Genomic DNA, 22674 nt, shown 5'->3' with positions numbered 1-22674 from the left:
CAACTACACATCAGCATTACTGACATTGGGAATAGAAAGTACAATAAAATATGTTATAATCATAATTTTGAAAATAAAAAAACTTCTCAAAAAATTCACAAGCTGGGCCTCTAAGGTCCATTTCTATTCCTCAGCGTCAAACCCAAAACACGCCATCTCATCATCGTGATAATTAAGAAACAAAATGTTGAATATGGTACGAATGAGTGGTGGGAGATGAAAAGCTACAGATGAATACAACGAGAAGGTCAAAGACTTGAAAGGCAGGATGTGAGAGTGGGCGGAAATAATGAAAAAGGGGGGAGGAAGAAACACGAGTAGATAAAAGACGCAGGACAGGAAAAGAGATGAAGTTATCGGCTGGAATACTCAAACCTCTTCAGCCCCAAGATGTCCCTTCAGAGTTAAGGGTTGCATGGGAGGGGAGAGCAGTGGAAGGTCGAGGGAATCTAAACTGTCATAAATGTATTCAAAGGTCACAGGGAAAGGGCGTCAAGTCTCACAACCAATGGGGGGACTCCATCTCACAATCTGTTCTGGAAAAATGAATGTGTCAACTGTGAGCAGCACAAAGTCAGCATGATGTCATCAACGTGTTAATCAAAAGGACTTCATGTAACACTGACTATTTCATTTTTCAAGTTTGATAAGTTTATGGGAAAAGGCCAAATTGGATTTTGTTTTCTTTGTCTTGGCTGAAGCTGCAGCGTGTTGGTTTATTTCTTGACCATCATCAAACGCCTTGATTAAAGATGTTTACGGCACATAATAATAGTGTGTTAACAGACACAGCAAGGCCTGCCATCTTTGAGGAGTAAAAGATTAAAAGAGATATTAGCCGAAGCTGCATGTTTCATGTTTGTGTCGGGGAGGGCTGACATGAGTGAGTGTGTGTGTGTGTGTGTGTATCCTCCAGATGTTGCTCCAATGTTCCCCATGAGATCCAATTACTCACTGGACTCAGTGCTGTCTGCTCACATTAAAGCGGAGTCACATCTAACGGCCCGATCTGACCAATCACACAAGGCGGCATTTAGAAAATAAAGAAGCGGTCAAACAGTAAAAGGACCAACATGGCGGTCCATATACTGTCTGTAGCCTCCACGCAGAGACTCCGGCCAGCCTGCCAGACATGAAACCAGCAGCAGTTTGGAAAAGGGACCTGTGTACATCAGCACATCTGTCTTTTGGCACCGCGTGGTTGAGGACAACTCTACATTGTGACTCAATCTCTTATGAAAATACCATGCAGTAAAAGCTGAATATAGCATAGGGTGGTGGGAGTTGTCAAATCAAACACTGCACCTTCATCATATAGACAGCAGCTGGGCTCTGGAGATCTGCTGGGAGGGCACAATTCATCTCCTGTTTGGGCCGTATATGAAACCACTCTCCCTTGAAAGAGACTGATAGAGTTAATTCCTATACTGGCTGAGCAAATCCATGTGCCGCACTTCAAAATCGATACCAGCTGCTTTAAAATGATATAAGAATCATCGGGCTGAGCCAGCACGTGAGTGTGGAGCAAGATACGGCACTGAATTCATTACACCTGATGGTATCAATCCAGCTACGCCTTATTAGAAGCTTTTCTTACTGTACTCATTTCCCTTGTTCTCCTCAGACAGCTGCAGTCTGAAACCACACCGAACAGCGGCACAGAACAATACTGCCAAGACTAAGAAGTAAAACATGAAAAACACAGGGATGAATGAATGGAGCCTCAGAAAATCATCAAAAATGTTGTAAAAAGTCTAGTAAGGTAGGTAAAATAGGACATTTTTACATATCCGCCAGTACAACATGCCTATGTAAAGCAGCCGGCGTTATCGTGTTGCTTTCATCATGTATGTGGATATTATGTTGTCACAATACACAAGCCACCTACGGGCATTTGGTGTAACGATTCCATCAGACAAACGCTTGGCTCAAAGCCTGCAGGAAGATGCATCTCTGAATTATCGTGCAGTGGGAGGGCAGATCAGAACCAGCTGAGGCATCAGGTAAGGCTGCGTGTTACAACAAATGCGTCCTTACTGTAGCGAATGCCCAGTTTGTAAATTTTGCAGATTAAATGTCCAATAACATAAAGTAAATCGCCTAGATGCAAGTTGAAATTCATGAGGAGCGGGACGTACCAGCCATTGGATCCTTTAAAACTGCCGTAGTAGCAGTTTGTGACATGACTCATGAATTAAGAGGAGAAAAAAAGAAAAAAAAAGAAAAGAAGCTAGATAAAATAGATGTATAGCTACACCACGCCAGACAACTACAATGAATTGCATGGAAGGAATAGATGGATCAGCAGTTCTACTTGGTCTCTATATTTATGAGTATATAGCTGGGGGGCAGTGGGGGCATTTACCCAATCGCCCAATATTTGCTTTGCCAAAGTAGATCATTTAGCATATGCATTCTGCATTGTTCTGTAACTTTGGGGCTGGAAGGAGGGGAGACAAACATTTACTGTGACAGCAGTAAAATATTCGCCTCGATCACTTTCAGGCAGCAAACGGGCCACTTCCTCTCCCTGCGCAATGGGACCACCATGTTGTTTCAGCAGAGACTTTAGGTCTTAGAAAAGATGATGATGCCTTTTTATTTCCCCGTTTCAGACATGAATGGAGAATGATAGGGGTGAAATTCGGGGCAACATTAACGCTTTGTTGTCAGCTGAAAGCCCCCATCATAGCATTTCCTATAGGAAACCATCCCACTCACACACACACACACACTCTTACACTGCCTACATTATGTAGAGCTATTCCATGGGAGAGATGAGTGTCCAAGGTCAATGCACAGAGTTCATCTGTGTGCTGCCTCAGAAACAGTGGGCTTTGATCTGTATTAACCCCCTAATAATGGTTTACATAAAGCAGAGAAGAGACAGCTCATTGCTGGGTGACTAAAGTGTGGATGAATAATGCGAAGAAAAACAAAGGATTTACACAACATCATGTCACAATAATATTACAAATCAGGACTTCTATATCTCTTTTTCCCCAATCTTGCTCTTGAGAAACTTTGAGGAAGGAAAATGATGGAGATAATGAGCACAGAGAAACGTGGATGTTTGTATGAATGGACAAAGACTTAGTGAGTTGTTGGCAAGCAAGCAGCGGAACGTTTTTTCCTCTCCAAGTCTACGTGAAATCCAGTTGTTGAAAGAGGGCCTAGACATGATTGAGGTCTTGAATTACTGTCTACAGACAACAAGGTCTGAAGAGTGTAAGGACGCGACCTGTGATTGCTGTGTTCCAGGCCTACAAACGCATGAGAGTGATACTACTCAGTTTTCTTGATAGAAAAAGATCCGTAGTGAATTACACTCACTCCAGAGGACTAACGGGCCTTACACCTAGCAGCAGTCGATTACTTTTCCATTAATCAGGCCACTCCTTATCCTAAAAGAAGAGTTATTGCCTCCAAATCGCTGCGACAGATCGGAGAAAAAAAAAGTGTCAAGCATTAAAAATCACCGCCATGACATTTTGGGATACTCAAGGAACGTCAATACACTGAGAAATAAGAAGGAACATGCCTTATTTTCCACCCGATGGATGATGTTTATTTTGTATGGGCCATTTGTACTTTGTACTCAATATCTTCAAAGACCGTTCTAATAGATCCTACGTGATGGTTCCCAGCAGGGGGTCCACACACTTTTTCAGCTGGAGATCATAACAAGACAGCTAGGCGTGGTTCCTCCTAACCGGGGGAGGTTTAGTTTCTGGGCACCTTGTACCATTGTTGATGTTCTGAATGTTCTGAAAGTGTCGATGACACACAACCGCAGGCAGTGGCTCGGAGCGATGAGGTGACGTGGCCACTTTGGGAACATCGAGGATGTCAATTGCTCGAGAAGAGGACCACGCCACACATGTTTTTCATACTGTGTACTCTGACCACATGTATTGGCCCATGGATAGAGCAAAGACCGTGTCAACACAACTCCCTGCATACCTGCATGTGGTCGTCTTCGTGGTGTTTTACGCTTTTCTGTGCTTTGGGCAAACATTTGTACCGCGGACCCTTCCTCTCATCTGCTCAGTGTGAAATGAAGGGAACAAGGGGAGGAGAGAGGGAAAGAACGAGAGGCTGTAATAAAAGAGCAAGGAGTCCCGGTTTTCTGAAAGTCAGCCATCGATATAAATAGCTCTGCTCTTGCAAAACCAAAAATTCACAACGAAACATTTAATTTGAGGTATATAGATTTAGAGGCACGCATATCAGGAAATCCATTGCTACGCCACATCTAACTGTAAACTAAAAACCACAGTTTACCGAAAGAAAGAATGAAAGCGATGAAAGGACACCCCGGTCCTTTGCTTTATCTCATCATTCCCATCTCCTGTGTTTCTCCGAGCAGGAATCCTCCTGTTCGAAACATAATCGAAGGAGTGGAGTTGAAAAACAAAAAACAAAGAAGAATGTTTTTGTCGGAACAGGCCTTGTGACAAGGCCAAAGTCGAGGACACCTAGTTCCCAAATGAAATGGACGTTGGATACATAATCGGAAACATTGGAGAGGAATTTATGGCAAACTAACATCTGCGAGTATTCAAGGCCACCCGTGTTATAGAAATATAAAAGACTTCTGTGGACACGCTGCATCAACGGGGCACAAGAGACAATCATAATATGTCATTTTGTTTAACGGTTATTCTAAGACATGTCTTTGTGTGTATGAATTTGTTCAATCAAAAGTAACACGTAAATTCATTATCACATAACGCGTACAGCCTTTTTTTTTTTTTTTTTTTTTTACACTGTTCAGTAGCAGAAGGGGACAGTTGATGTTGCTCGTTTCTCACACGTTTCTTGGGCCTCCAGATTTAATATCACTGAAGGTTTGGGCCACCGCAACGATATCGAATGCACGCTGCTTCTCAAATTTCCTGATTATGCAGTCAGCACAATTTGCCCTCTAGTGAAAAAGGTGCAGTACATTTATTCTTTGCCCTGGTTGAACCAATGTCCTACTTCAGTTTGATGTATTTCTTTTAAAGACATCCAAAGCTTAAATCTTTTCATTCACTTTACCTTCTGTCTTAGCGTTCCTCTCCTATCACAAGCCCAAGTCGTTTACGCGTCGAGACCATCGGCTTGGCGAGGAGTGAGTAGGGCGAGAGTGCTGAATAGACTTTTACATTTTAAAGACATACGCACACACACCTGCGCCTGAATGAACTTTGTTCACTCAGATTTGTCCATTCTTCCGTTTTAAAAGTTTCCATCACACGACCAGACGAGGAACTTATCGTCTCGTAGTCGCTTCAAGAAAAGAAGAGTAAGTGGTTGTTTTGCCCATATTGTGGATCTATAGTCTGTTCACCTACATCTTAGCATTAAATACGATTTGCTCAAAGTCCTGTCAATGCCTGTCTTCAACTGCCTGACTGACTCTGGGATCGTTCTAACATACGTATTTTATATGTTGGACGTTCTGCATTGAAAGTAATTCTTCAAGATGTGAATAATCCTTTTGAGAAGACTACAACAGAGAAATATGTATAATCTCATTTTGATCTTCATTCCTTCTGTGTGCCTCTACTCAACATATATATCGGTTTTATATTGCAGTGATAACTTTTCCTGAATTCATTCTACTTATCTGTGGTCAATCGTTTCTCTTTCTATTTGGACGCATAAGAATGGCCTAACCTTGGCAAACACACCGCAACCTAAAATATTCGAACATGAATTTTAAAAAATGCGGGCTGACGTGTTCCTGAGTAAACAAGGTCATAACTGATTTGACTTTATAAGCAGCTTGGATACACCAGAGAGCTGCACAGTCTGCCCATCCATTTCACCATTTAATCAATAGCCGCGAGGCCGCTGCTGATTAATGAAGTAGAGAGTGAGGTTCAAAATCTGGTGCAGTCTGCATTATACAATGCTCAGTTACCGAATGTGTTTCTCTGACAGAAAGTACGAGATCTTTGTCCCACTAACAAAGGCCGATTGATGCAAAATGACCGTGTGACATTAGACACAGCCTACGCATAAAACAAAACATGTAAACCAACCCACAAAATAGTGCCATGAATACATGGATAAAACATTGATGCCCACACGCTTCCCTCAGAAAGATTCCACTTCTTGCCACGCATGTGTTGTTAAATGCTCACAAGTGGCCCGGTTATGTCAACAAAAACAAACAAACAAACAAACAGGAACCCAGATATTGCTTCTCGGGTTTCAAATTAATATAATCCAATGAGATAACAACAAGGACAGCGCCTAAATGACATGTAATGTAGCCAAACACACTATGTATTTGTTCTCGTGGACAAGGATTTCAGCATACGTCTATCTAGCAAAGAGCGGCAGCGTAAATCAAAAAGATGGATGACCTAAAACAATTTAAAAAGCGCCAAATGGCTCCTTGTTTCCCCTCAATGAACACTCAGAGCCAGCAACCTGTAGCAGATACACATGAAACTCTCACACACACACACAGAAATGTAAACAACAAGGGTGAAAAGAGGTGTGGATAAGGATCGCTTTAAGTGGAAAGGGTGATGGGAAAGAAATATGTTCACCTTTCGGATTAGAAACAAATGAAATAAACAAACGGGAGGAACAGTGAGCTTCCACGGTGTCTTATCACGCTCATCTGGTCTTACATTTCTCCTGCCAAACATTCTGCGGGCCCTCGAGGTGCAGCCAGAAAAGGCACGGCATGAAGCCGAGTGATCAAAGGGAGCGCTCACTAAGCGACTTGGTCCATGTTGAGCTTCTGGCTTGGCTCCAGAACACTCCTTTGTCATCAGGACCCCTGTTAGCGCCAACATGGGTTTGTGTGTGTAGTGGAGCAGCTCTGTGTGAACACATCAAAGTTAAAGGCTTGTCATCGCAGCACCGGCAAGGGGCATGTGAGCAGGGCGAGGCACAGGGAGGTTAGTTTTGTACATTTGGTACAAGTCAAGCGTAATTTGACACCACAACAAATGACATGGAAATATTTAAATGCTTTAGGCCGTGTGACCAATGAGCAGTGTTTGCTGTTTACTTCGCGTGTGCTTTGGCTTCACAGTGGCTTACGACAATTAAGTCACGATTAGGCTTGGGTATCGAGAATCGATTGGCATCGGGACTAGCTTTGCGATTTACCCGGTATGGTTCGAAAGTTTAAAATTCGATTCCTAGTTTCGATTCTCAGCTGAACACCAACGAAGAAGCGTTGGCATAACAGAGCGATCGAACATGGATAGCGTGCGTCGGCGGTCCAAAGTGTGGTTACACTTTTCGAAACAAATCAAAAACTCTGCAAAATGCAACATTTGCAGCAAGATTGTTTCATGCATAAAAGGGCGCACGTCAAATATGATTAAGCACCTCCGAGGTCATGGAGTGCAAGGCATCAGACCAGTGAGCGCGCGGGTGCCGGGTGGCCGGAGCGGAGCTGTCCTATCTGTTAAAATGAGCAGTGAGGCTGGCGCTGCAAAGAAAATAAAAGATTGTGCTAGGACCCCCCCGTCGACCGCTAGCACCCCCCCCCCGCCCCGTCAGCGGAAGTGGGGTTGGGAGAGTTGGCCCCCAGTATCATACACTCATGTGTAAGTGTGTTTTTGTGAGGTTTCAAAAATAAAGCTCTCTTGAGGAAAGTGTACCCCTGTTAAAATATATTCATAATTTATAATGTTTATACAATATTCAAGTTCATAGTTTGATATTTATATTGTAGTTGAAAACAGCCCTGTTAGAAATTCATAGTAGTTAGAAGATTGAAGTTAATAAAAAGTAAAAAGTTCATAGAATTAACATTGATGGAGAAGGTCAGACGATTTCCTTCAGAAAGACCCTTGGTTAGCGAGCTCATTTAAAATATTTTAAACTTAAACTTTTTTGACCCTGCCCCTTAAAAGAATCGGAATTGAGAATCGCTGGGAACCGGAATGGAAACAAGGAATTGGAATCGTTCAAATTCAAACGATACCCAACCTTACTTCTATATTACATGCTTTGGAAAGCAGTTATTTTCTTTCCTCACAGATGAGGAACGCATGAAAGCAGTTTGCGATATGATTTGATGATCTTTTGTGGTATTCAGGCCGAACTTACGACCCTTGAGGCACAGCTGTAGTGATGGCCTGGTGTCTCACAATGCCGCCGCCCCCCCCCCCCCCCCCCACACCCCTCCCCCCCTCGCTTGAGCGAGAAAGGCCCGAAGCCGTCTCCACTGTTGGGCTCCTCGCGCTGTAGACTTCCCTGAGTGACACGCCACAGATTACATAACTGTGCCACTGTACGACCCGCCATCCCCGAGCTCTCTGCTACTGTAGTCATGAGACTAGTCAGTGACCCCCCTCCCCCCACCTCTTCGTTGTGTACACGTTCACATAGTTCACGCACACACGCTGAGCTCTCACAAGTCACGCACAACATCTTTGTGTCTCCAGTACGCTGGGAGGCAAAAACCTGGCTTCACACTCATGGTTGGGTATAAAGTGTTTACAAGGAACACACACACACACACACACACACACTTTAGAACAATGCTTGGCTGTATTAAAGAAATGCCACAAGACAAAGTGAACTACACAACCGTGCTTGCCTTCACTACTGAGCTCATGTGATACTTGGGATGATGCTTAGAGGAAATTTGAAAAGAAATGTTCCTCCTTTAAAAATGATTAACGATCAACAAAGGCTCTTCAGCAGAAGGATGAGTTGAGGTAATGGGTGTGGTTTTCAAACAACAAATTGGCAATTTTAGATAAATAACTATAGATATTAGATTTCTCAGATTGTATCGAAAGAGTCGGCGAAAACAAAATCACAAATAAACTAAAAAATTAGTCAAGACACATTTGGGATTCAGCTTTCCACTCAATCCATATAACGTCATGTTCGATTTAAGATAAATCAGGGAGACGGGATGATCAGACAATCGATGCATCATGTCATGCAGACCATGGCATCCGGTGACTTTGATAGATTTCAGAGCAGCGAAGCTCAAACTAGGCACGAAGGTGAAAGCTGCTGGGTGACGTTGGGAAACTGGCAAAGTGACACGAGAAGCAACACTCATTTCCACATCAAGGGACGAAGGGCTCATTTTAAAACCCCTTTGGAAAAGGAAAAGTGTGCGCTTTCAGAACCCTGTGGTTAGTGGTGACTTGTGCTTGACACAAACGCCTTTTATGCGTTTCAGCCCGAGAGGATAAACGCAGCATGTCAATGTTGAGTAGCTACCAAAAGATGACCTTGAATTTGAATCCACACAGAGTTTGTACGTGTCTTTGTGCCTGCTGTGTACCGATATACTCCTCCGAGTGACAATTAAGAAACTTTGAACCTTTAAGTGAAAGAATCTGCTGCTGCCAAAGCACAGTTTAACACCCATTAAAATGAAAGGATTAAGAAATGCATTTGATCTTCAAAAAGCAGACCTGCTGGCACTGAAATGACTAGGATTCTCCTCCTCGTGAATCACATGCATGGCCAATTCAATTAACGAGCAATATCTTAGTTAACATTCAAATAAGGGGAAATAACTCAATAATTAAAACCTCACTTTGGAGTTGAATAATTATTCACTTTAAGCACAAATCTAATCTAAAATGGATCGACCTAAGGCACAGCAGTAAATTGATTTAGCGTTTCATTCTTTTGTCAAAGGAAATATAAACACGCTCATCAGTACAAACATTAGTGGGAAGATTAAGGGTGACGTGCTGCAATGTGACTTTGACTCGCAACAACACAAGCCACACACACACACACGGAGGAATACACACACACAAAATACAACAGTAAAAGCAATAAGAAGAGATGTTCCCTCTGTCCTCTGACCTGAGACACAGATGAAGGTCATGTAATCCCCCTGCCCACCGGTGGCCAGGAAGGGGATCTTCTTCTTGGTCCTCCGCTTCACCTGCACAGCAACGAGCATCCTCTCGTCGTGGGGTGTGAACACCTCCTTGTTGATGGCTGTCTTGGCACTCATCTCTGGAGTGATCAGGAATCACCAGCTGGAGAACGGTACAGGTGGAGAGGACACGACGCAGCTCTTCCTGAAGAGGAGTAGAGAACAGCAAACTGAATTAGTAGAAGTGAAAGACCAGGCTAACTACTTGGAGGATTGCACACCAAAGTCTGAGAGTCTCGCTTCCAAAAAGAAGACACTGTCTCACTCTTCTCATCTGGACAACCAGATAGGTGGTTGCATTGGAGATGTCCAGCTCAGCGGCATTAATTGATGCGCTCATATGACAATGAGTCTGAACGTCGCTACTGTGGAGAGGGATCTCCCCTCGGCGGACGATAAAGTGCAAGCATACAGTAAAGTAGAATATCGCTTTGAGCCAACCCTCGTGTAGAGAGCCTGAGATGAGCAGCAACAGATTTAAGCGCACGTCTTCATCGGCCCTGGGGCGAATCACCGCCCTCGGTCTAAAAAAAGCCAGCCTGAATCCGTACACTCACCGCTGCTCACGGGGAACAGCACGTTTAAAAAGGCAATGACAGAGGGAGTTAAAGGGCTGCAAAGTGGAGTCTCTCAATGCTCCGTGTCTTTAGATGCATTGCAAATGTGCCTCTGGGAACTGCTGCAAAGTCTCAAAGATGCAGAGCAGCAATCATGTTTCCATTATTACAGGCCGGTGTCTGTGGTGACTGGGAATATACCACGTGAGACACGGCGGCACGTCCCACGGAGTCAGGGAAAACTGCTCGAGTGCAGGATGCAGTGAGTTAATTAGGCCCAAATGCTCTCATGAGGGCCATGAAGTGTAATCATTTTCTCAGCCACACACACACACACACACACACACACACGGTACAAATCCCCCTTCTTGAACCTTCCCAGCCGTCCGTCTCAACCATTCAATTAATAACTCTGCTGTGCGGCAAAGCCAGACAGACTTTAAACAGAAATGCCCTCATCAAACTGGCTCACTAATAAATAACAGGCCACAGAGACAAAGTGGTTTTCTAATGGCGCAGCGAGCTTTTAAATGTGCGTTCAGCGCCGGAGGAGACGCAAGCAGAGGCCAAGTTTCACGCACTGATGCTCATAAAAGCAGAACCGGCAGAGGTACGAGGTTTGCATGGACAGTAAAAAGTGAACAAGCCCCCTCCTCCGCCCTCAGACTCAGCAGCTGAAGGGCTCCCAGTGTGGTCATTGGTGGAGCAGGATTACGTCTAGTGATTGTGTGGAAATGTGTACAGAGGTTCACAAAAAAGGAGTTAAATCATCATTTCTCAGTCACTGAAAGGTGAAATGAATTGCCTGTGTGTGGTACTTCTTTGTGTCGGACAGGAGTTCATGGGAGGTTTCACATCTCCTTTAATGGGACCCGGACAGCCGTATGAAAGTCTCACTCCATCAGTTCTACATGTAAAAACTTGGTTTTTGTGCCTATTCTGTTTTAGGCAGTTTATAGTCTCACTGAATATCTACTCCTCCTCTCCGCTTTTTCAGCAAGGCAGGACTTCAACAGTTAACAAAAACACAGGGATAGATTTTGTGGAAAGGTAATTAGAGAAGCAAATAAATAAAAAGCCTTCCAATAAAAAGCATGTTTTTTTCCACACACAGGAGAGCTCTTTCCATCAAGTGAGCCAAACATCATGCAAAGGCCGTGCTTTGAGCCGCGTGTGGCAACTCAATCCAAACTCAAAGTGCAGCAAGAGCACTGCACTCAAAAGACTTACACATCCCGCCCTGCGAATATTCACATTCGCACACACACAACACAAGTGTGTCGTGTCATAACCCAACCCCCCTTGAGAAGGAGACCTCATGCCCCTCAATAAGCTATTTGAGGGAAACAACAACATTTCGGAGGTTAGCGCAGAACAAAAAGTAGCATATTCATCTTTAGGAGTTAGCAGTTTAAACCCTTGTGTGGACCAGAGCAGGTACAGTATATTGTTATACCGTTCACATCTGCATTCATACTTAATTAACTCACCTCCTCCCAGCTACAGGAAAATACAATGTAGAAAACCAACCAGATGATTTAAGATTAAAAGCAATTTGTGTTGTTGCTCATGCAACAATCAGCCCAGCGGAGTCCCCCTCTGTGGAAACCCTCATCCATAACATGTCGCCTTCTTCCAGCGGAGAGGGGAGCCTGCCCACATCTCCCTGCAAGCTGTCACCAGGCAGAAGGGCGCGCATATCTCCCTCCCCCACCCCCCCCCCCCCCGCGTGGCCTGCTGAAGCATGACGGGAAGGATGGAAGAGGGGATGGGGGATGCGAGGAAGAAAAACAAGAGGTGGGTGACGACAGCCTCCAGACAGTGAAATGTTGCCAGCTCCTTATACGTCTGATGCAATGCTCACAACGCGGGGCTGAGCAGATGTACAGGAGGCCGCGGAACCGCTGCCTCCTGTACATCAGCAGAGCACCTGTCAAAACACTTCATTTATTGTGGCGGCGTATCGCAGAGGAGTCAAAAGTGGCGGCGCAGACTCCTTGCTCGCCTCTTGCCCAGAGTGCCAACGTGAGCTGGAGTCGGTGCGCGGGGGCCTCTCCCGGGACCTCGTCGGGTGTTTAAAGTTAGCTGCACAGCCACTTGCATCAATGCATCAAAGATGCTCTGAGCCCTGCTCTGCAGCCTGTTGGGGACCCGCCACGGAGGCAGGGGAAAGGGACGGCTGGACCTCATCACACGCAATCGGAGGGGTGTCGACAATTTTCCTTTTGAGACGCATAAATTGTCAACGTCCGCGTATATTTATGGAACCTGCAAAATTGCTAGCAGCTGGTGCAATAAATATTTAGACAGTGTGAGCCATTAGAAATTGATCACATAGATACAAACTATGGTAAGAATGCAGACTTGTGAGACAAGAAGAAGAAGGCTTGGCTTCATGCATTGACATGTTGTACTGGCGGTTTAGTCTGCGTGTGACGTGGTGATCTCTGCAAGGATTCCAGTTAGTCCATGAGACCGAGAACACTATTTGCTGTGCTTCAGGTCACGGTAAGGGCCTGAGGTCAGGCATTCAAACACATGTTTGCAGCTTAAGTTGAACTGAATGGGATTCACTACTCATGCACTTTCTGACAGGGAAGCTCATACATACATACACTCGCTGCTACGGTCTCTTAAATCTTTTGCAACCTACAAACTGGAGCGTTTCTGTCAAACACACATTTATTGTTAACATAACTCAAAGTCGAGGCAAACTGTGGCCGGGCAAAAAGTGCAGGTGCAGAGCGGTATGCTACGCCGCGTCGAAGGCTCATTCGGAGTTGACTTTTTGGATTTAAAATGAAATTTGTCTTCCCCTACTCGGACAGAAATTTGCACAGTGCATTCCAGCAACAAAGTGTGCAGTATTCGAGAGGCATGGGCAATGGTACACGTTGAGCAAACACATACAAGCGGGTCAAAAAATAAGGGGAGGGGGTGAGGTCGGTGGGGTGGGGTGGGTGCAGAATCAAGCAACAGATAGATAGACAGCAACAAGATAACGCATTACAGAGTACCCACCGACGCAGAGAACCAGAGGGAAGCGATGTGAGAGGAGAGACTGGCTGTACGGGTGTGATGTACAAAAGGAGGATTTGGAACATAACGATATTTTAAGATAACCAATTCTAACAGACAAAATAATCCTGCCCTAGCAGCAACTCATCGCCCCCCAACGCACACAATCACAATTGACCGGCGTTGGAAGCTTTCAAAGGCAAATGTCGTTTGTTTGATTTCACACAGCACAAAGATGTCTGAAAGAAAGCCCTCAGCTTCCCGTGCACGAGCATGTTGTTTCAAAAAATAATTTCTCCACAAGAATTATGTTCTTCACATTTCAGCTCCTGCTGAAGAAAAAAAACTCTCTGGTGTTTTATAAGAAATTAAAGTCAGGGAAGGAGAGCCTGTCAGTAGTTTTGAAATGTAGGAAAACTAAGGAATTTAAAATCTGGACTTATTTCTGTCAGAAATACCCTTGTACAAAGTGCTAAGTAAAAAAACAACAACAAAATAGATCAATTTGCATCTCAGTCAGCAAAGCTCAAACACTTCTTTCTATCCATTCATTCAATTCTGCAACGCTGGTTTACCAAGTAAAGCACCAAGGTTCCTCCTAAAGCTTCCTACAAGGACACGGATGTGAAAAACTGTTTAGTTTTGTAGAAAGCAGAGCATCTGGATCCCTCAAAACAAATCCAAATACAGAAATGTTTTTGTGTCACAAATCCCAAGGTTTACTGTGCGCATGACAATGCAGGCGGAAACAGGAAATTACAGGAATGAAGCTCTTTGAAGAGGTTCGAAGTATCCCAAAGGAGAAAAGCTCAGCAATGACATTAAAACGAAACAGTACTGGCTACACTGAGAGATGCTACTGTCATTTGTAGCTCAATTTATTCTCAAGGGAACATATCTGCAATTTGTTTGGAACGCTCTGAGAGAGCGCAGCGTGAGGAACGAGAGGTCGGGATCCTTCTCATGGTTTCCTATCACTTTCATTTTGTCCTCGTAATCAGTGTATTGTACTCTGAGCGCCATTTTTTCTTTTTTTTTCTCCTTTTACAATATGCAAAGCAAACAATGTACATTGTACACCGTGGGACAAAAGGTAAATGCACAGGAAATGTGCTGCACATCCTGCCGACGTCCATTACATGTCCTAAAAACGACTGGGAACCATTGATCCAAAGACAGAAGGAACTCGGTCGAAGCAGCGGATGGAATCAACTGTTCTCTTTTTCGCTAAAAAGAAAGATAAGCCAGTCATTGACAATCCTTTTTTCCCCCCCTCGGGTGAGAGTGGTTGAAGTGGCCACGGAGGTACGGGCTAACTGGGAATCAATGAATGACACGGCAGGCCCTCTAATGAGCTCATTCTTTATGGCCGAGCAGCTTTTGGCAATAAACACTTGGCGGGGCAGTCGCAGGTAGATGGAAGACAAGCAAACATAGAGCACTTAGCAATAGATGAGTCAAACCAAACTGTCTACTTCATAACCATGACTCATTTTTATACTGGGAAAAGGGCTCGAGGCGTTCAAAAGGTGAATGTGTAATAAGGGTAAGCTGAAAGCAACAGCACTGTATTAGTGTAAGCAGCGTGCACATTCGATTTGGATGACATATGAAGACAGGTGGTGAAGCTTATAAATCAGAGCAGGGAGAGGAACCACATCCAGAGGCTACAGGTTCCTCGCGGACTCCAGATCTCACTGACATTATCGTTCTCCTCATAAAGATCCACAAACAACCGAATAAAAGTCTGTATGTCTGCAGCGACACGTCTGTCGAGCCAAACCAAAACAAGCCAAAGGTGGCGGACACACAGGGAGGGGGCCAGCTCCAAGGTTTACATTATGCTGACTGTAATTGGACAGTGAAGTATGGGGGAGGGTGTAATCTTATCTTTTATGGCATGCCAGAGCAAATTAGGCCCTGAACTCCTGCATGGGAAGAAGCTAGGTTTTCATTTAAGTGGGTTAGTTAACGCCATGGGGAGTCACCGGGGGTCGGATCGGGAGCCCCAGAGATGGCCTGAACCAAACGTTCCCCACAGGTTCACACCCGTCAGCAGAGATACAGCGATGGAGAGTTAATTGGCTTTCAGAAATGTACTTGTTTTTCTATGTTTTGATTACACGAAGCACAAAAATAAGAGTTAGCATGTTTTGTATTGATTAAACATTCATTCAGAATGAAATGGTCAATATGAAGATTCAAGCCTTGCTTCTTCTATTTTGGTGATGCTCAAATAGGTTATACTTTGGTCCTTTCTGTATGCATCCAGATCAAGATGTTTCCAATGAGAAGGTATTTTTACCTGTAAACATATAGATGGGTGTTGGGATGGGATAGGCCCCTGGCTTCAGCACAAGACTACACCAAACCTTTACTTCAAAACAAAAACACTGTTTCAGTTTTGGCTCAAACTAAAAGCAACAATCAAGGTGGTCTATGAAATCTATTGACTTAGTCAATTTTTTTTGTATTTTGGTCCTCAACAATTTCAGTCCAAGCGGTTTAATTTGGTTCATCACAAACCACCATTATTACGGGACCATTATGTCACCATGTGCAGACTTTATGATCATTTAGGTGACAATTGTGGTCTTGTGACAAAAAGAGCAGCCAGAAGCCTATAATCACAGTGGTCCGATTGAAGGTAGACCCCACCCGACACTGACACGCGTCGCACTGGCTCATTTGTGAATGACGTGACGTCATGAGTGAAACTTGTTTCTGTTCAAATACTCCGTCCTCAAACTGTCTTTACAAAAGACCACAGATGGAGCCGCATAAACATGACAATTGGTGTAAATGAACTGAAACTCTCCACGATGGAATCGACGCGTCACCACCAGGCTGGCTCTCCAAAGCCCCCCCACGCGCACACTCAACTAAAGGAGGCTGTTAAAACAAAGCCTGACGTGTTCGATTGGAGATCAATAAAAACTGTAACTTTAGCCTGCTACAACACGAGCACGCGCACTAAACAGTTAACGCGCACGCACACTTGTTCGGATCGCAACTGGTGGGCGAAGTGGTCGGAATATTGTAGAGCAGAGAGCACGCGCATCATCAAAAATAAAATAAAAATACAACTAAACAGATGTTGGAGCTGGCGTTACCTACCGATGTGTCGCGCCTTCAGACGCCTCGCCCCGCTTGTCTCGTCACGCTGAACGGGAGCCACTCGCGTGAAACATCGCGTCCACTTCACTTCCACGGCGGCCGTTTGTCGCTCTGGGAGCGGAGAGAGAGAGAGAGAGAGAGAGAGAGAGAGAGAGAGAGAGAGAGAGAGGGGGGGGGGAGAGATAGAGAGAGAGAGAGAGAGAGGGGGAGAGATAGAGAGAGAGAGAGAGAGAGTTTGTTTCCCCCGCTGTCGCTTCTGCGGAAGAGCTGTCTGACTGCGGCTCTGTGTGTGTCCGTGCGTGCGTGCGCGCAGTACCAAAACCAAACCAAGTAGCTGGTTTTCCCAGACGCACAAGCTGCGTCCTCGCGCACGGTGTCAGAGCAGCACGCAGCGCGCATCCGCGTGACAGTTTGCATTTTACGACTCGTAGCGCGGGTTTGATTGATTGATTGATTGAAACATTAACAATAAATAAGCTTGAAATAAAATAGAAGTTACAATGCAGTTAATGAAATAAACAAACGTGGTGTCGATAAACATGGGCATATACTGTAGATCCAACATTCCCATCCCACAAATAGAGTAAAAGCTATTCACCTTTTTCCAAAACTTGTTTTGACAATTGCACCGAGGACTCCTTATGAGGATGTTATGTAACGAGTGTTTTTTTTATTTTCTTGTCTGGGTGAGTCAAACCCTAAATAGCATCCCACAGTATGGCCGACTGAATAATACATTTATGTTCACTATAGAGATTAGCTTGTAACTTTTTTCTTTGGACAGTGCACTACCTGATGAGGTTATGGGCCCAAAAATAGTCACTCAAAGTCCTACGGATACACTTTAATAGGATTATGAAGGGAATATCTTTTAGTTTTTTAACCCTGTAACTGAAACATGTAGTACGTAGTATGGCTCCTCAGATTATGAGCATCAATTAAAAGACTATCAGGGTATTTTCCCCAGGGCAAGCCCCCCCCCAAAGCTGCCTAACTTATTTTTGTTGAGACATACACACTAGCTGAACATTTTCCAATAGCTCACTGCAGGAGCCTGTCCTGAACCACTAGTTTACTACCATACCATTTACAACGTTTCCAAAGGCATGCCAACAGAGATTTGTTCCTTGGGAATTCACACACACACACACACACACACACACAGTGGAACTGCATGGGTCTGTCTCTGCTCGGCTGAGTTCAAGTCGTTCCAGGCTCCCTTCTCTAATTCCTCTCTTGGACGATGCCGCCTCATCTGAGACCCAGTCGCAGTCTGCCGTGCTTCTGTTTCTTTCGCTTCTGAGTTTCTGCAGGATATTGTTAACATGCTGCAGAAGGGGAAAGATGAGCCCCTATTTATGATGAGCGGAGGACCGGTTCTACCGGGGCAGACGTCTTGTCAATTGATGAGGAGGGACAAACAACTCCACTGCTGGCGGCAGATTAAGATCAAAAACCAATGCTTTGGATTTCCTTGAATACACTTTGCAGTTATTTATAGTTCTGTGGTGTGGTAATCTACTACAATTTACAAGTCCTTGTAAGGTGTCATTTCAAGAATATAATCCATGCAGCTAAGAAACAACATAACCCCAATATGTAGAGGTTTTTTACTCCTCCAGCACTTGAAGCTTCTTCTGGATCGTATTAAAGTTGTCTACCATTGTAATTCCACACTACATCAAGCTGCTCAACCATCTGGTACAGCATGTGGAAATAGTTCATTTCAAGAATATAGAATTGATGTTTGCTGAGTCTTCTGAGACCATTTCCTCGCGCTTACCTTCAGGCGATTCAGTTTGATTTACGCACAGGCTCCTCTGGTGAGCGTTAGCTCGGAAATGGAGGGGAGTGTTTTGCTGTTATGGCGCTTTGGGACAGCGATAAGAAGCTATTGGATCCTAGACTGACACTCGCACTGTAGAAATACCGAGCTGTACCTCTGCGCTCCCCCACACGAGCAAACATGAGTCACTTTTTCCAGATTGAGGGAAAAAGAGGCCGTGGCCAAAAGGGGGCCTGAGAGGGGAGGGTTCAAAGGGCATTCGCTGCTTCCTACTGGTGAGTTTGGGAATCCGGGCAGCTGAAAGACATGGCAGGTGATTGCGCTGATGAAAGAGGAAAAACACTAAAACACGGCAAGGTTGTGACCTACACAGCACACCACCAGCCTCGAAAAGGAACGGCCCACAAATATGTGGCAAGCTCAACAATGTGAATTGCTTAATCCCAAGCTGAGGTTTGGGTTTGGATGCCTCACACGCCACAGAGGCCGGAGCATCCGTCGGGTTTTTTGCTCAAGCGACTGAGATTCCATGGATGAGTTATAGGACTGGGAGCTTCGGGCGGAAAATTAACCAGCCTCAAACTTTTCCGCTGAATTTGCTTGGGTATCTTCTACTTACCGTATGTTTTGTGCACTTTGGGAATATATGGGGAGTCATTTGTTTAGTTTCGCATGAGTCATTTTCTGGAGCAGCTGTGCTTTCCTGACCCGGGTGTAGTTTACTTAGAAGGAATATCTGTAATATTCCCCTCAGATTTCTTATCAAGTAGCATTAAAGATTATTTTGTATGTTCCTTGATGTTCTGTACCTGCCTGTTACACTGCTTCATCCCTCATGGAGAGTAACTCCACTGCACTGATGCGTAAAGAGGCCACATGAAGTAGAAAAAGGACAGCTGTCTCCTGCATTACTTTATACATATTTCCTTGTCATTATGCATGAAGTGTTTTGCATCGTTCAATACATTTGAATCTTTAAAGCTTGTTTTGGCTTAAATAAAGAGAGTCCGCACAACAAGCTTGTAATTGTGGCCATGCCAACGAATCCACGGACTTTACATGTCATGGCGTTCCGGCTCCTTCGAGCACACTCTGTTCTTTCCCCATCAGAGGCTCTCCCACGTGGAGCCAGAAGCTCCACCTTAGCAGCACGTCTCCACCCCTGCAATGCACAGCCTCCACCCTCTCCACCTCCTGGAAAACACAAACATCTTTCCAAGCCAGCCAAGGAGCGCAGGGTAAACATGGAGGTCTGAGGGACCCTCTGGTCCGACCCCCGGCTGCCTCTCGTCTCTCCACGCGGACACATGGCTGCAAAAACACTCACACACTCCCCGCCGCGCTCTGTAACACTGAATCCATGTGGTTGGTTGTTCAACACACACTGGTTACAAAGCTGCACGAGAGCCCATTAGAGAGGGAGGCCGAGCCGCCACACAAATAGTGCGGGTGGTGTGTAAGGTGTGAGTTTGTTTAAGATCTCCTGTGTGTTACGGAGCACGTCAACAAGCACATCGGGTTCAGGGAAGGTGGAGTGTGTGTTTGTAGAAGGAGGCGTCGTAAACCTCTCACGTTTCACTTGTCAGGTGAGGAAGAGTGTGTGTGTGTGTGTGTGTGCTCTTTGCTGGTCTCCTTATGTCCATTTCACATCATTGAACCAGGTCAGGTGTAACAATCCAGTTTGCGGAACTTAAAGTGTGAAAAACCTTTGGCCCCTGAACCAATCGCATTAGACGCACAAGACCATATGCCCTTGTCATGAAGTCCACCTCCGTCCGATTGGTCCAGAAGATTGTAGAAATTATCCAAATGACCTTTAAGGCACTACTGGAAGAGGAACCTGGAACTGCTTTAAGATCATCCCTCCAAACTACAGCTCACACTGGCTTTTAAAACATGAATTTGGGCCAAATTCACTGGATTATTCCTTTCGCAAAGACAGCAACCTTAATTAGATTTCATCATCTGAATGCCCAGCCAGCCGCTACTAATGACTTTCATGCTCAGATCAATCATCGCTGCTTTAACGCTTTCAAAAACATGCCGAGAAAAAAGGTCTCCCAATCCCTTTTCTTAATTACGCATCAATAATATGAGAGCAGTTGTTCAATCGACCACACCTTTCATTTTAATACCCCAAAAGTAATATCAAATTAAATACAGATGTATATCTTTACGGGGGGGAAAGGGGAGGTCTTTCTAATCTGACAATAATGGACATTAAACAGAACTGGTGGCACAAGACTGGGCTTTTTTTTAAGCAGTGAAACTATCCATTGTAAAGGCATTTTCTTCTACACCAGAGAAACACAAAGGAAACGCAATACGAAATGCAAATCAGCGCGATAAGTCTCTGTCAGTCTTCTCTTTCCCCTCACCTGCTCACACGCATCGCGCCAACACCGGAGGAGCATTTAAGCTCCCTTTGCCCGAAGGCAGCAGCTTCGCGCACAAACCAAAACAGAATTTTCATAAGGAGAACCTCATCGTGAATCAAGGCTTACACCCCGGGGGTGTGCTAGAGTCCCGACTCTCCGGGCAGAAGACTCTGTAATGGAGCCAGGCGCCACTAAATACCCCAAAGTATATCCATCTTCATGGAGACCGCTGAATGAGAGGTGTGTGCAGAGTGTGTTTTGTGTGTGGTCACCTCTGTCATTAAAAACGATTTGGCCATCTGAACGCTTTGTCTTTGTCCCTCAATCCAAACAGTGTGTCCCTGAGTCCTCTGTCCTCTGCCCCTGCCTGACCCTAAACCACTCTGGTGGAAGCAGCTAATTGGCCCGATCAATGAGCAGAGCCTTCTGGGAAACACAACGAGCCAGGGATCCAATTTCATTTTGCAAGTTCAATTTGGTCTTTATTGTCGGCAGGACAAGGGGTGTCATGGCCGTAATGTCACAGTGTGGAGACACGTGGGGGCGGGGGGGGCCCTGACTGACTTGTTTTTGGATCGGGTCTTGATGTCCGTGAATGATTTATGGTACACGGGTGGTAAAAAAGTGGATGGAATTGAGGCAGAGGACACCAATGAGGTCCAAGAAGGCTTTAGTGTTTGAGGCCCTTTTAATTCTATTGATTGAAGGGGATTGATTGCAATCTGTTACACTGAAGCCATATTCATACTGAATGAAGATTAATGGGACTCTTTGCTGTCCTGCTCCCAGATGATGGAACGAGCTCTCTGACGACATCAGGACCGCAGAGAGCCTTCACATCTTCTGCCGAAGACTCAAGACACACCTCTTTAGACTCTACCTTGAATAAAACACTAACAAATTGTAGCAATTAAACTGTACTCATAATGGCACTTATCTATAACGTGTTTTGAAACTGCTTGTTTGACGAAAATTGTACTTTTTTGTTCTTCTGAGTTTGTATCTCTACGGTTGAAATGCACTTATTGTAAGTCGCTTTGGTTAAAAGCGTCAGCTAAATGACATGTAATGTAATGTAATGTAATGTAAAGACTCCCACAGCAACTAGCAACTAGCGCAAGCTGTTATTTGTTGCATACAATTTGTGTGCACTTAAACGCATTGGCCGTGAAATTGTTGCATGCCGCATGTATTTGGTGATGCAAGCGCCTTGGCTCACAACAGGCTCATCTCTAATCTGTAAACACCATGTGACATGACCTCATTAGAAGACACCCTGCGGATTACTTTGGAGACTTTAATGATATGGTTATAATTTCTGCAACTGCGTGCGGGACGTCCTGGACTTCAAGGCAAAACTAACAAGGCGGATGACCAAACATTTCTAGTAATCATCTAACAGATGAGATAAAGTGGGTGTGAAACACTGATTGATCTTTTGCGGCAATAAATGAGATCAATTGTAGTGTTTGAGTCAGAGCTTAAGAACTCCAGACGATGACCAACGTGTAAACTTCTTTCTATAAAAACAGTCTCACAGTCAGAATAAACTAATACCAATGATACCAAGATCTCATGGATTTATTGGTGTGAAGAAAAGACAAGAAATGGGACTTCCTATCCCTAATCTAATCTGATAATAGACATTAAACAGAACTGGTGGCACAGACTCGGCTTTTTAAAGTTTTGTATAGGGAGTTGTTTTAACCTTGAAACCAAAATTTTTTTATTCTTTAATATGTGTATATATTGTCTAGATATTTTTGTTGTATTTAGAGAAGGATTTGTTCATTATCCTATTCATTTATTCCATTGAAATCTCAAAAAAACTTATTGTGCTGTGTTGGCTTTCACAATGGTTTTAATTTGCAAAATTCACTTAATAAATACAGCAGACACATACTAGGAAGACATGACTATAATATTAAAGACAATACA

General features: G+C 44.4%; 1 protein-coding gene across 4 annotated transcripts in view; it reads right to left on the bottom strand.

Moving 5' to 3' along the window:
* The window catches only part of stxbp6 (syntaxin binding protein 6 (amisyn)), a 39281-nt gene extending 20766 nt beyond the window's left edge, over positions 1 to 18515 (bottom strand). Inside the window, exons 1-3 of one of the 4 annotated variants that reach the window (XM_037486456.2) lie at positions 18356 to 18513; positions 16573 to 16683; positions 9805 to 10025 (exon numbers count right to left, since the gene is read on the bottom strand). In XM_037486456.2, coding sequence (XP_037342353.1) covers positions 9805 to 9958 — 154 coding nt within the window. In that variant the 5' untranslated portion in view covers positions 9959 to 10025; positions 16573 to 16683; positions 18356 to 18513. Of the gene's footprint in view, positions 1 to 9804; positions 10026 to 15760; positions 15783 to 16572; positions 16684 to 18355 lie in introns of those variants that run through there. The other 3 variants (XM_037486459.2, XM_037486457.2, XM_037486458.2) reach the window with 3 other exon arrangements.
* Between the last annotated feature and the right edge of the window lie 4159 nt (positions 18516 to 22674).

This window comes from Pungitius pungitius, chromosome 14 (genome assembly GCF_949316345.1).
Source record: "Pungitius pungitius chromosome 14, fPunPun2.1, whole genome shotgun sequence".
NCBI lineage: Eukaryota > Metazoa > Chordata > Actinopteri > Perciformes > Gasterosteidae > Pungitius > Pungitius pungitius.
This window is presented reverse-complemented; position numbering and strand designations above follow the sequence as displayed.